This window comes from Dendrobates tinctorius, unplaced genomic scaffold (genome assembly GCF_039654945.1).
Source record: "Dendrobates tinctorius isolate UK_male_01 unplaced genomic scaffold, ASM3965494v1 ptg000184l, whole genome shotgun sequence".
Lineage (NCBI taxonomy): Eukaryota > Metazoa > Chordata > Amphibia > Anura > Dendrobatidae > Dendrobates > Dendrobates tinctorius.
The window spans coordinates 10,519,989-10,534,076 of NW_027361851.1; the positions used below are offsets into that span (position 1 = coordinate 10,519,989).

General features: G+C 44.3%; 1 protein-coding gene across 2 annotated transcripts in view; it reads right to left on the reverse strand.

Annotated features, from left to right (window-relative positions):
• The window catches only part of CA11 (carbonic anhydrase 11), a 1,551,304-nt gene that overhangs the window by 1,141,570 nt on the left and 395,646 nt on the right, over positions 1 to 14,088 (reverse strand). For both annotated transcript variants that reach the window (XM_073552098.1, XM_073552100.1), the window contains exon 2: positions 5,666 to 5,740. In XM_073552098.1, coding sequence (XP_073408199.1) covers positions 5,666 to 5,740 — 75 coding nt within the window. The remainder of the gene's footprint in view (positions 1 to 5,665; positions 5,741 to 14,088) is intronic.

Sequence of the window (14,088 nt, forward strand, 5' to 3'; positions counted from 1 at the left end):
TGACGTAGGATGATAGCCTGTCACCTCTGAAGCGCTTGTGACAGCAATATTCCACAATGTGTAAAATAGTGGTAATCATTAGAGGTGACCCCGGTGAAATGAATAACAGGTTGTTTGAATACTCTGAGTTGCGCACATTCAATCCACAATGACTCCATTTGCTTTTCTCTGTCACTGGTGACATAAAGGCTCTAGAAAAGTGACATAGCACTTAAAAACAAAAATCCAGCAAAATCTGTTCTTCAAAAGCCAAATTGCCCCCTCTCCCTAGCTTCTGAGCCTCGCAGTTTGCCCAAATCTAATTTGGCAAAATGAAATTTGTTAAAAAAAAATAATTTGCAGCCATTTTCCATAACATTTTCCTTTTTGATAATGTAGTGTTGTTTTTTGTGAGTTGAGCTGAAATTTTAATTGATATAATTTTGGTGTAGATATGATGAGTCAATCTCTTCTTATTTCATCTTTTGTTGTGTTCCGACAACCAAAAAACCTGCAATTGTGGTGTTTTATTTCTTTTTCTCTTTATGGCAATTAGCTGATTAATTTTACATTTTGAAAGAAAAATGCCCTAAGCAGCTTCCGGTTGTAACGTCACCGGTTACAACTGGACGGAAGTTGTCACCGCACACCTCTTTCCATGTTAACCCTCAACACACACACTCCTCTCACCTTTCACCATCTCCACTCACTCTTTCACTCCACATACGACCCTTTCTCTCACTCCGTCTCTCATACTCACACCGTCATTGCCGCTGATCCACGATCCCCGACATCTTCTTCCGCCCGCGCCATCCTGGATCCAGACGTCCTCCATGCCGGCGACATGTTCTTGCGGCGACACCATTTTGGATCGGCAAAATCCCGCAATAGTCAAGATGGCGTCGCCGCAAGAACATGTCGCCGGGATCCAAAATGGCGTCGGCGAAAACTCGCGAGATTTCGCCAACGCCATTTTGGATCCCGACGTCGTCCACACCGATAGCATCAGGCCATAATCTAGTTTTGAAATAATAATAATCTTTATATAGCGCTAACATATTCCACAGCGCTTTACAGTTTACCGGAGTGCCCGGAGGAAACCCACGTAAAGAACATACAAACTCCTTGCAGATGTTGTCCTTGGTGGGATTCGAACCCAGGACTCCAGCGCTGCAAGGCTGCAGCGCTAACCACTGAGCCACCGTGCTGCCCTTACAGAAGCAGCAATCACTATGTTTATATAGTTTTTATTTTCTGTTTTTCTTTATTTTTATTGTGGGAATAGGAGTCCAACAGTATTGCATCTCTTATTAAGTCCACCCACAGGCTGGCCTTCATTGGATGACCAAGATGGCAGTGATAGAGGCCTTTAGCAGACCCCCAACTGCCTTGACAACCTGTCAATTCCCCGCATCCACAGCACTTGGAACCACTGAAATCTGGTAACCTTGCCCTGTTTAAATGCTGCTGTCAGACATTAACAGCATCATTTAAGTGGTTAAACTACAGCGATCAGAGCATATCCCTGCCACTGTAAATATAGGTAGATGCCATTTATGTATTACAGCTGACATCTGTCTGGTTTGGCTCAAGCTCAGCACTTGAGCCTGCTCCATACATGGTAACCTGACATAAAGTGCAATATTACATCTTCTATCAGAAAGTAGTTAAAAAGAAGAGAGCCCGATACTAACCCATGTGGTGTACCTCACTATGTGCTCTATTTAAAGGGGTTGTCCTCTTTCATATGATGTTCTGCCCCAGCCCCATTTTGTTTGAAAACAACAAACTGCATTATATTCACCTTTCTCGGATCCACCCGTGAGTCTCTGCTGTAGCTCCCACTACCTGGCATTGGTTTATATTGCTGCCATCAGACTGACAGCACACAAGCCAATCAATTGGCTCAGCAGCTCTGGATGCATGGAAGGTCCACCTTCAGAGCCGCTTATATCAGTAAACAACTGCCGTGCTGTCAAAGTGAATTTAGCATTACAGCCAATGCCAGACTCCATGAACAGGGGTGGAGAGACACCATTGGACCTAGTAAAGGTAAGTACAGCAGAGTTTGTTGTTTTTTTTTAGCAACTTGCAGACTGGCCTTAACATTATTGGAAAGAGGACAAATACTTTATCCCCTTACAGAGATTGTCAATTGCGTTGTTTGTTTTTTTTTCCACACGTTCTTTCAAGAGCCATAACTTGTTTTTATTTTGCCCACATAGGCCTGTTTCACACATCAGTTTTTTACCATCAGTCAAGATCCGCCAATTTTTTTAAAAAACGGATCCGCCAAAAAAGGGGCGGATCCTTTTTTTTCACCCATAGACTTACATTATTGGCGGATCTTGACTGATGGCTGTCCGTCACACCCATTTTTGCACGGATCCGCCAAGATTTTAGTGGCTCCCGGGCGGATGAAACCGACCATGCAACGTTTTTTTTCGTTGACGGTCCACTAATTTCACCATTAACCCTTCCGGGAGCCTATAAAATCTCTCTCTCTGCTCACCGCTCCCGCGACATCTCCGCCCCGCTCCCGCGACATCTCCGTGCCCGCGACCTCACTGCTCCCGTGACATCTCCGTGCCCACGACCTCACTGCTCCCGCGACATCTCCGTGCCCGCAACCTCACTGCTCCCGCGACATCTCTGTGCCCGCGACCTCACCGCTCCCGCGACATCACCGTGCCCGCTCGACATGCAGATGCCCCCTCTCTTCTTTCGGCTCCCGGATTCCGCTACATCGCCGGTATGAGGTTTTTTTTTTCCCAGGCGCGGTTCCTTTAACGGCGGATCCCAGTGCACCAAGGGACCAGTGGCTCCCGTTGGTGTTTCGCCGCCCGCGGATCCTTTTTCTGCCATTTAACTGACCTCAAAAACTGATGTGTGAAACAGGTCATAGACATTTAAGGGCTTGTTTTTTGAGGGACAAATTGTTCTGTTGAATGACAGCATTCATATTACCACACATCCGTATAAAGAGGAGTTTTGTGGAGAATCTCCACGCTGCTTATAATGCAATACATGCAGGCTGTTAAAGATCCTGAGATCCAGATCATGGTGCAGCAAAGGTGGATGTCTCACCAGGGGTATACAAGAGCATAGCCAAATAGATATAAGGTGGCCATTGGTAAAGGACAGAAAAGAGTGACCAATGTGTGATGCTACTAAATGTGGCTTCCTCAGGGGCCTGTCAAAAATCTCTAAGTGCAGTGAAATTGCACCACCCCCAATACCTCCCCCGCAATTTTGACATTTTTTTCTGGAATTGCTTTCTTAGTGTACATTGTGAGGTAAAAATGACCTGGCAGTATGATTCTGTTCACCAGAATGAGCATGTCAATATCAAACTCGTCCAGGTTTTTATTATTTTACAGGTAAAAAAAACTAAATAGATTTGTAAAGAAAAAAATAAAAAGTTCATTTTCATTTTTCAGTGAATGGAACTGTGTGAGGGTTTATTTTTGTGGGGTGAGCCAAAGTTATCATCTATGACATTTTAGAATAGATAAGACATTTTGCTCTCTTCTTACTATATGCTTCCTTTACCAAACATGTGAATTATTTTTAATATTTGTGGATGTGGAGATACCATAAATGTGTGTTTTGTAATTTTTTATTTTACTTTTAATGAAGGAATAGAGCAGTGATTTAGATTTTTCTGTGTTTTTTATTTTTTTTAATCTTTTTGTCAGAGACAAGTGCTTCTGTCACTCAGAGCTGCAGGTGGCACCTGTATGACCTGCCCTGGGCTCGTTTTTTCTCCCTACTTTAACAAATGTTTCCCTAACTTTCAGAAAATTTGTCTTGCTCAAGATTGTTATCTCTTTACTGACATACCCCTCACCTGTCAACTTAGCAAACATGTTGGGGTATTCCAGATCAGCAGTAGCCTTTGTTACCCTGTATCTACTCCTTGCTCTAAAGGAAGAGTCAGATGGCCACATAACGGCGAAAGGGATCGCAACAAAATGCTCAGGCCAGCTGGTGGCTCTTCTGATCTGAGTGTGATAGCATGTATTTCAGTGCTGCTGTCACGCTCAGATTGGGGAAGCTGCAGGCCAGTCCAAACATTGTCTCTCACCCAGCTAGTGGCCACACTGTTCTGAAACATGCAACCCAGCGAGCACCTGCTCAGTGAGGAGCAAAGAGTCCTTTCCATATTGCAAGAGAACCTCAGTGTTCCATGCTGTTTATTTAGCTAGAATATCTGGGACTGCAAGACCTTAAAGGGATTTTCACATGAACAAAGTTCATTTAAATCAATAGACCTTGGGATAATAATAATTTCCACAATTGGATGTGTTAAAAAATGTTCCTATGCTGAGATAATCTTAGAAATGTGCCCCTGCTCTGTTCTGTGTATTGGTCGTGTCTGACCGTACAGGGACATGGTCTGATCATACCACACTGGGCAGGGGAGGAAGCAAAAGAGTATGCAGACAGGACAGCAGGGGATCACAAATTATTCTTTCTTTCGTGTATACATTGTGTAAAAACAGGCAGGGAAAATGTTTTATCTCACAGTTTAGGCAGTTTATTTATCAGAGCGTTTACTACTTGTTCATCAGGACAAACCACAATCATGATCATGCTTGACCTCATGAAGAAGTGGAAGACTTCGAAACGTGCTTATGAATAAACCGCCTCAAATTGGATTTGGTATCCTTCATCCCTCCATCTATGGCAAAATCACTTGTTTTCCAGTTTATGGATTTAAATAGAGACATGTAATTACAATTATAACCTGCTCTCTGATACTTCCATCCCAAATTTGCCTACATTACAAACTTGGATCTGTTTTTTTCAATAAAGGGGAGCAAAGGGAAAGGAGGGTTCACTTAACAGCACAGCTGTCAGGTTAAGTGCACATCGAGATTCTTTGATGCTGTTAAAATTAATAAGTTTTCTAGTGGAAACCGCTCTAGGAACCCTTTTCTTCGGGGAATTTTTTGAGGCATTTTTTTGCTTCCTAAAGCAGTTTTAAAAAATTTTTTCAGAAGGTTTAGAAGACATTTCTTACTAAAGCAATTGAAGTGAATAAGAAGAGTCCTTTTAGCAATGGATTAATCTTTCTTGGAACATTGAGATTTCTTATCTTTCATAGACATAGCATAAATAACACCAAAAACCGCCAATTAATGTTATTAGGCCTTATTCAGGCGTCCGAGAGTCACGGACATGTTCTATCCATAATTTTGACGAATACTGTAGAACATGTACTCATTATAATCTGTAGAGCTGTTTACATGTCCATGTGGTTTTGTGTCCATCTTTTATGGGAGTCACAGATAAAAATCATCCTTACCCAGTCTACAGGTCCATGAAAATCACAGAAAGCTGTGTGCAGTCCATATGCTGCCCCCAACTAACATGGCAAAGGATAGGAGAAGCTTTGCAATTTATTAAGTTAACTATTAGATGTGAAAAATCACTGATGAAAGATTGATAGGGAAACTAAATACTCCAGAGACTCAGATCCATGCCATAGTTTTGCACATATGAAAAATCACAGATATCTGAATGAGGTTATAGTATAACTTTATATTATTTAATGCATAAAAGAACACAATAATAATACTTTCATATAAAGTACTGTAGATTCCGACGTATACTACATAATCCTTTAAAAGTGAATTTAATAATGATAAAATATGAATACTCGAGGATTAAACACACATACCTGGCACAAAGCTCCCTTGGACTGCCTCTTTGTATGCCCACCACTCTTCATAAGTCTTCGCTGGCGTGAACTGTGCTAAGAACAAACAAAGGCAATATTAAGATACAGAAACTCCTAGTTCTGGTATAAAAGAGAACAAGGCATTGAAAGCAGCATTAACACTTTGTGAACTGATTGTAATCTTATGATCACTTTATTGCCATTTTTAGCATGCATGTTTGCACCATAATCATGCACAACATTGACCTCAACTTTTTGAACCCATTAATGACCAGGGGAATTTTTTAAATTTCCATTATTTTCTCCCCTTTATTTACCAAATACGTGTATAATTGATTTTTTTGGATTATTTATATTGAATGGAGAAAAATGGGGGGGGGGGGCGATTTGAACTTTTATTTTTTTTAATATTTTTAAAATCTTTTTTTTTTTACTTTTTACATGCTTCAAAAGTCTCCATTGGAGATTAGAAGCTGCAATACTCTGCCTCTGCTACACACAGGTGATAATCAGATTGCCTGTGTGTAGCAGAGATGCTCACTTACTATGAGTGCTGGCCACGGCTCATAACAATCTGGCAATGACAAAAATGAGGTCTGCTGCAGACCTGTGGTTGTCATAGTGACCCATTGGTGACCCACAATCCATGCGAATGGGTGGGATTAGCAATGCGCTTCCTGTTAGCACGAGATAAATGCTGCTGTAAGAGATTGACAGCTTAATTTAGCTAGTTAACAGCCATAGGTGGATCACGATTCCACCCGCAGCTGTTGCGGGCACATATCAGCTGTATAGATCTGCTGTTATGTGCCTGGAAAGGTGCGAGCTCAGGCCCCCTCAGGGGGCGTCCGAATATTACGCCACATGTCAGAAAGGGGTTAATGAACCTACTCAATATGAATTATGAATAACTTGAACCAAAATATAATATGACAAGCTATGTATGTCTAAAAGGTTCCGAACATTGTCGTAGTTATTACATTAAAATTATGTTAATGACTGATAACACAATGAAACATGACTTTTACTCCTTTATCCCCAAGGGTGGTTTGCATGTTAATGACCAGGCCAATTTTTACAATTCTGACCACTGCTCTTTATGAGGTAATAACTCTGGAACACTTCCATGGATCCCGGTGATTCTCACATTGTTTTCTCATCAATTATTGCACTTCATGATAGTGGTAAAATTTATTTGATATGACTTGCATTTATTTGCAAAATGGAACTTTGGCAACAATTTTGAAAATTTTGCAATTTTCCAAATTTCAATTTTCATGCCCTTAAAACAGAGAAATATGTCACACAAAATAGTTAATAAATAACATTTCCTACATGTCTACTAGGCATCAGCACAATTTTTGAACCAAAATTTTTTTGTTAGGAAGTTATAAGGGTTAAAAGTTGACCAGTAATTTCTCACCATTTTTTTTATAGACCACATCACATTTGAAGTCACTTTGGGGATCTATTTGATAGAAAATACTAAAAAGTGACATCATTCTAAAAACTCCACCCCTGAAGGTGCTCAAAAACACATTCAAGAGGTTTATCAACCCTTCAGGTGCTTCACAGGAAATTTTGGAATGTTTAAAAAAAATAAACATTTAATTTTTTTTCACAAAAAATTTACTTTAGATCCAATTTGTTTTTATTTTACCAAGGGTAACAGGAGAAATTGGACCGCAAGAGTTGTTGTACAATTTGTCCTGAGTATGCTGATACCCCATATATGTGTTAGGAGTCGGATTCCTGCGTTTACTCAGCATGGATGCAGATCCTCACATTCTGCACTCTCCTATTTTTCCACTGCAGAGGAGATTGCAGAGGAGATTGCCTTGCAGAAAATCTCTCCTGAGGCTAAGTCCTTCTGTCCTCTTACTGGGCATGCTCATGGGACGATCTCCCATTGGAGATCGGGAGTCATGTGCTCAGGTCCCGCTCCAGTTCTCATTGGTCCATCTCAGAGATCTGGAAGCGTGCAGAAGGTCCCGGCTGCTATTAAAGGCGCGCATGGCGCCAGCTAGTATAGACTTACTTGCTGCTGTGTGTATGAGGATGGATGCATGTGTCATGTCGGACACTGTTCACACCAGGGTGTCCGGCAGACAGCGGTAATACCCTATTCCACTACAGTATTGTCATGTCGGACACTGTTCACACCAGGGTGTCCGGCAGACAGCGGTAATACCCTATTCCACTACAGTATGCTCAGGGACTTTGTTGGGTATTCTGTTCGGGATAGGGTTAATCAGGTTGTCATGCTGCCTGAGGGCTAGGCCATGCCCTTGGTCTTTAAATAGTCCGTCCTGACTATGGGCGTCGCCGACTATAGCTTTTGCCTAGTGCTAGCAATACCGGTCAGCAGTGGTGGTTTTGGAGCGTCTGATATCTGGTGCAGTATATCTCTCAGTTGTTCTTTCTCCTATCTGTTATATATATATATTTGGTTGCCCTTGCACATTATTGTATTCCGGTGTGGTGTTTCTTTTACCCCTGTCCATACGTATTTGTGGGGTCTGGTGTCTGGTCCCCTCACTGGGTGGAGGGTGGTGGGTTCAGCTTAGGGCTGGACAGGAGACAGGGACAGGGTGGAGGCCCAGGCAGGCACACCTTCAGTGTAAACCCTGGGTTGAGGGACAGACAGGGTTTTCCCTAGTCTGAGGGACACCGCAGGGGTCCCGGGGTTTTAGCCTAAAGTAACCTAGGCATACCATGACATTATAGTCGGCCCAAATACTAAAGTAAAAAAAAAAAAAAAAAAGAGATAGGGAATATAGGGGTTACTTACTATGGATCCTATACTTTCCCTAACCAAGCAGCTGGAGGCTCTATCCATACAGGTCACTGAACTTAGGGGGGCGGTCCAGCAACAAGGCCTGTCAGCTCCTGCGGTACCTGCTGAGGCTGCAGCCAGGGCAGCTGAACCCAAGTTTCCCCTTCCTGAACGATTTGCTGGTGATCGTGGTAAGTTCACGGTTTTTCGTGAATCAAGCAAATTGTATTTCCGTATGCGTCCACATTCCTCAGGTAATGAGGCTCAATGCGTGGGCTTGGTGATTTCTTTGCTGAGTGGTGATCCACAGGCTTGGGCCTTTTCACTCCCTTCTGACATTTGAGTCTGTAGATTTTTTTTTCTCTGCTCTGGGTTTGATCTATGACCATCCGGATAGATTAAACTTAGCAGAGTCTAAGATACGCTCACTACTACAGGGTGAGCGACCAGCTGAGGATTACTGCACGGAATTCCGGCGCTGGGTGGTGGACACGCAGTGGAATGACCCTGCGCTTATAAGTCAATTTTTGCATGGGGTTTCTGGAAGGGTTAAACAGACTCTCCTAATGTACGAGACTCCCGCCTCTCTGGAGGCTGCGATGGCACTTGTAGTACGCATAGACCGCCGTTTCCGTCAGGGGGCGCTGGTTTCGTTGCCTCCGGGAGGGGGGGGAGTTGTAGGTGAGGTTGCCTCGGGTGAATCCGTGGAACCCATGCAGATCGCTGGTATAGCACAGTCACCGAGTAACAAGCCTAAACGTCCTTGGCACAGAAGGCAGGGGGTTTGTTTTTTTTGTGGCAAAGGAGGACATTTTATTAACGCTTGCCCCCTGGTACCTAAGAAGGGCGCGCCGGCGGAAAACTGATAGGCTCAGAGGGTTTGGAGGAGTCTAGTCTGAGCCTTTGTGTATCCTCCGTCATGGTTTCCCAGTGTATGCTCCCTGCTAGGGTAGCACTTGGGGGGCAAATGCTCTCTATTACAGTGTTTGTTGATAGTGGCTCAGCTGCCAATCTCATTGATGAGAAGTTTGCGCATACAGCGGGATTTCCGGTGGAGAAATTGCCGAACCCCATCCGGGTGGTTACCATCAATGCTTCCCCGTTGTCTCAAGGGGAGATCACAGAGTGGGTGTTGGATATACAACTCCACATTGGAGTATTACACTCAGAGCGGGTAACTTGTAAGGTGCTTAGTAACTTACCGACTCAGATGGTTCTGGGCTTTCCATGGTTGTCATTGCATAATCCTGTTATTGATTGGAAGACCCAGGACATAATTCAGTGGAGCAGGGAGTGTCAGGAGAGGTGCCTGGCTACATGTATTTCCGCTTTGACTCCCAGTATCCCGGAGCCGTTGCTGGACTATGCGGATGTATTTTCTGAGAAAGGTTGTTCAGAACTACCACCGCATCGCCGCTATGACTGTGCTATTAGGTTGAAACCAGGGGCCAAGTTACCTAAAGCTAGAATGTTTAATATCTCAGGTCCCGAGAGGCTAGCTCTCAAGGAGTACATTGCGGATAGTCTGAGCAAGGGTCATATTAGACCTTCCTCTTCTCCTCTGGCTGCTGGCTTCTTCTTTGTTAAAAAGAAGGATGGCGGTTTACGCCCGTGTCTAGATTTCAGAGAACTCAACCAGATTACGGTTCGTGATCCTTACCCTATGCCACTTATACCCAATTTGTTCATCCAAGTGGTTGGTGCCAAGTGGTTCTCCAAACTGGACCTCAGGGGGGCGTACAATCTTATAAGAGTCCGTCAGGGGGATGAGTGGAAGACGGCATTCAATACCCCTGAGGGTCACTTTGAGAGTTTGGTAATGCCGTTTGGGTTGACTATGGCACCAGCGGTCTTTCAACATTTCATAAATGATGTCTTCTCTCATTTGTTGGGGAGATTTGTTATAATTTATCTAGACGACATCCTCATTTTCTCTCGCGACCATGATACACATATAGAGCATGTTAGACAGGTCCTGCAGTTGCTCAGAGAGAACAGGCTCTATGTCAAGCTTGAAAAATGTGTGTTTGTCGTACAGGAGCTACCGTTCTTGGGTTATATAATCTCCGCCTCAGGGTTTAAGATGGACACCGCAAAGGTGCAGGCGGTACTACATTGGGATCGGCCTGATAATCTTAAGGCGCTTCAGCGATTTCTTGGCTTCTCCAATTACTATAGGAAATTTATTAAGAATTTCTCTATGATTGCCAAACCACTTACTGACATGACTAAGAAGGGTACCGACTTTTCTGACTGGTCTGAGCCTGCGGTACAGGCGTTTGAATTCCTCAAGAATAGTTTTGCCTCAGCGCCCATTCTGGTGCAGCCCGATGTCTCCTTACCGTTTGTCGTGGAGGTGGATGCGTCGGAGGTTGGAGTGGGGGCTGTACTGTCTCAGGGCCCATCTTGGGCCAAGTTGCATCCGTGTGCCTACTTCTCCAAGAAGCTGTCGCCTGCGGAGCGTAATTATGATATTGGCAACAGGGAATTGTTGGCCATCAAATTGGCATTTGAGGAGTGGCGACACTTCTTGGAGGGGGCTGTTCATCAGATTACTGTGATAACCGACCATAAGAATTTGCTTTATTTAGAATCTGCTAAGCGCCTGTCCTCCAGACAGGCTCGCTGGGCATTATTCTTCACCCGGTTCAACTTCATTGTTACCTATCAACCTGGTTCGAAGAATATTAAGGCAGACGCTTTATCCAGGTGTTTTCCTGGTGGAGAGTTATGTGAAGCGCCGGTGCCTATTCTCCAAAAGGGTGTGGTGGTATCTGCCATCACGACAGAAATTGAGGCAGAGATTGCGGAGGCTCAGGAGGAGGTACCGCCGGGGTTGCCTGCTAATAAATATTTTGTGCCACTACATCTACCCTCTAGACTGTTAGGCGAACATCACGACACGGTACTGACAGGTCATCCAGGGGTTAAGAGCACTCTGGAACTGGTATCGCGTCGTTTTTGGTGGCCTAAAATCCGGCAGGATGTGGCCTCATATGTGTCTGCCTGTACCACGTGCGCACGGGCCAAGACTCCTCGTTCCCGTCCCGCTGGTAGGTTGCAGCCTCTCGGGGTGCCCAGTAAGCCATGGACTGAGATTTCCATGGATTTTATTACAAACTTGCCCGCCTCGGCGGGGAACTCGGTCATTTTGGTAATTGTTGATAGGTTCTCCAAAATGTCACATTTCGTTGCTTTACCATCTTTGCCCAATGCTAAGACTCTTGCTCAGATATTTATTCGCGAGGTGGTCAGACTTCATGGTGTCCCGTCGGACATTGTGTCTGATCGAGGTACGCGGTTTGTGGCAAAGTTTTGGAGAGCTTTTTGTTCTCGCCTTGGGATCAAATTATCTCATTCATCGGCTTTCCACCCTCAGTCGAATGGGCAGACTGAGCGGATGAACCAAAACCTGGAGCAATACTTGCGCTGCTTTGTTTCCAACAATCAGGAAGAGTGGTCAGCGTTTCTTCCTCTGGCAGAATTCGCAATAAACAACCATTGCCAGGAATCGTCTGGGGAATCTCCTTTTTTTTGTGTGTATGGTCAACATCCTCAATTTTGTACCTTGCGTCAGGGGTGCTCGGTTGGCGTCCCTGAGGAGGACCAGTTGGGAGCTCAATTGTCGTCTGTTTGGAGGAGAGTCAGGCAGCGCTTGTTGAAGGTGGGTTCCAGGTACAAACGGATGGCTGACTGCAGACTGCAGACGTCTGAGGGACACTGCAGGGGTCCCGGGGTTTTAGCCTAAAGGCATACCATGACAGCATGATTCTGGTGACTGACTCATTTGAAACCCATTCCCTCTGATATTGCGCATAGGGACTGTGTTACAATCTGCGCCAGCGCTCCTCTGCTGCAACATCTACAGCTGCTAGCGTCCGACATTGTGCTTGCGCCTTGCCTTTATCGTTTAGCGGCAGAGTCCACGCCGTGCTGCAATAGCAGCCTCCTTGTGTTCGCAGTTACAGCGCCACGCACACAGTAGGTTTAGACGGACGTAGTGCTGCCGTCTTGGGCTACTCCTGTGACCGTATACCGTGTGTGCGTTTTTTACTGAGTACTGTGACTACAACAGGCTCAGTCATTTGTGTTTGTACTTTTTGGCATCTCTGTGAGTTAACTGAGATTGCTCTGCGCACCTGGGTGAAATTTAACCCTGTGTGCATTTCCGCCATATTGCTCCTGCCACCACTTAGCAGCGGTTATATCACCTACTGCACGGTGGACCCCGAGCGACGAACGCATTTTATTATTATTTTTATTTAGTGCATTCCGCCGTTCCTAACGTTATGCAGGTAAACCACTGTTTGGGTGCAAGGCAGAGCTCGGATGGGAAGGAGCGCCGTTTGACTTTTCAATGCAAAATCGGCTGGAATTGAGATTGGACGGCATGTCGCATTTGGAGAGCCCCTGATGTGCCTAAACGGTGGAAATCCCCACAAGTGACACCATTTTGGAAAGTAGACCCCCTAAGGAACTTACCTAGATGTGTGGTGAGCACTTTGAGCACCCAAGTGCTACACAGAAGTTTATAATGTAGAGCCGTAAAAATAAAAAATATGATTTTTTTCACAAAAAATGATTTTTCGCCCCCAATTTTTTCGTTTCCCAAGGGTAACAGGAGAAATTGAACCCCAAAAGTTGTTGTGCAATTTGTCCTGAGTATGTTGATACACCATATGTGGGGATAAACCACTGTTGGGTGCATGGCAGAGCTCGGAAGGAACACTGTTTGACTTTTTCAATGCAGAATTGGCTGGAATTGAGATCAGACGCCATGTCGCATTTGGAGAGTTCCCGATGTGCCTAACCAGTGGAACCCCCCCAATTCTAACTCCATCCCTAACCCCAACACACCCCTTACCCTAATCCCAACAGCAACCATAACCCTAACACACCCCTAACCCTAATCCTAACCCCAATCCTGACCATAACTTTAGCCCCAACCCTAACCCTAACTTTATCCCCAAGCCTAACACTAACTTTAGCCCCAACCCTAATCCCAACCCTAACCCTAATGGGAAAATGAAAATAAACACATTTTTTATTTTATTATTTTTCCCTAACTAAGCGGGTGATAAATGGAGGTTTGATTTACTAATTATAGCGGGTTTTTATAGCGGACTTTAATGTTTGGCAGCTGTCACACACTGGAATTGAGATCAGAGGCCATGTCGCATTTGGAGAGTTCCCGAGGTGCCTAACCAGTGGAACCCCCAATTCTAACTCCATCCCTAACCCCAATACATCCCTAACCATAATCCCAACAGTAACCATAACCCTAACCACAAACCTAACCTTAACACACCCCTAACCCTAATCCCAACCCAAATCCTAACTTTAGCCCCAATCCTAACCCTAACTTTATCCCCAACCCTAACCCTAACTTTATCCCCAACCCTAACACTAACCTTAGCCCCAACCCTATTCCCAACCCTAACCCTAATGGGAAAATGAAAATAAATACATTTTTTTATTTTATTATTTTTCCCTAACTAAGGGGGTGATAAATGGGGGTTTGATTTACTATTTATAGCGAGTTTTTATAGCGGGCTTTAATGTTTGGCAGCTGTCACACACTAAAAGACACTTTTTATTGCAAAAAATAGTTTTTGCATCACCACATTTTGAGAACTATAATTTTTCC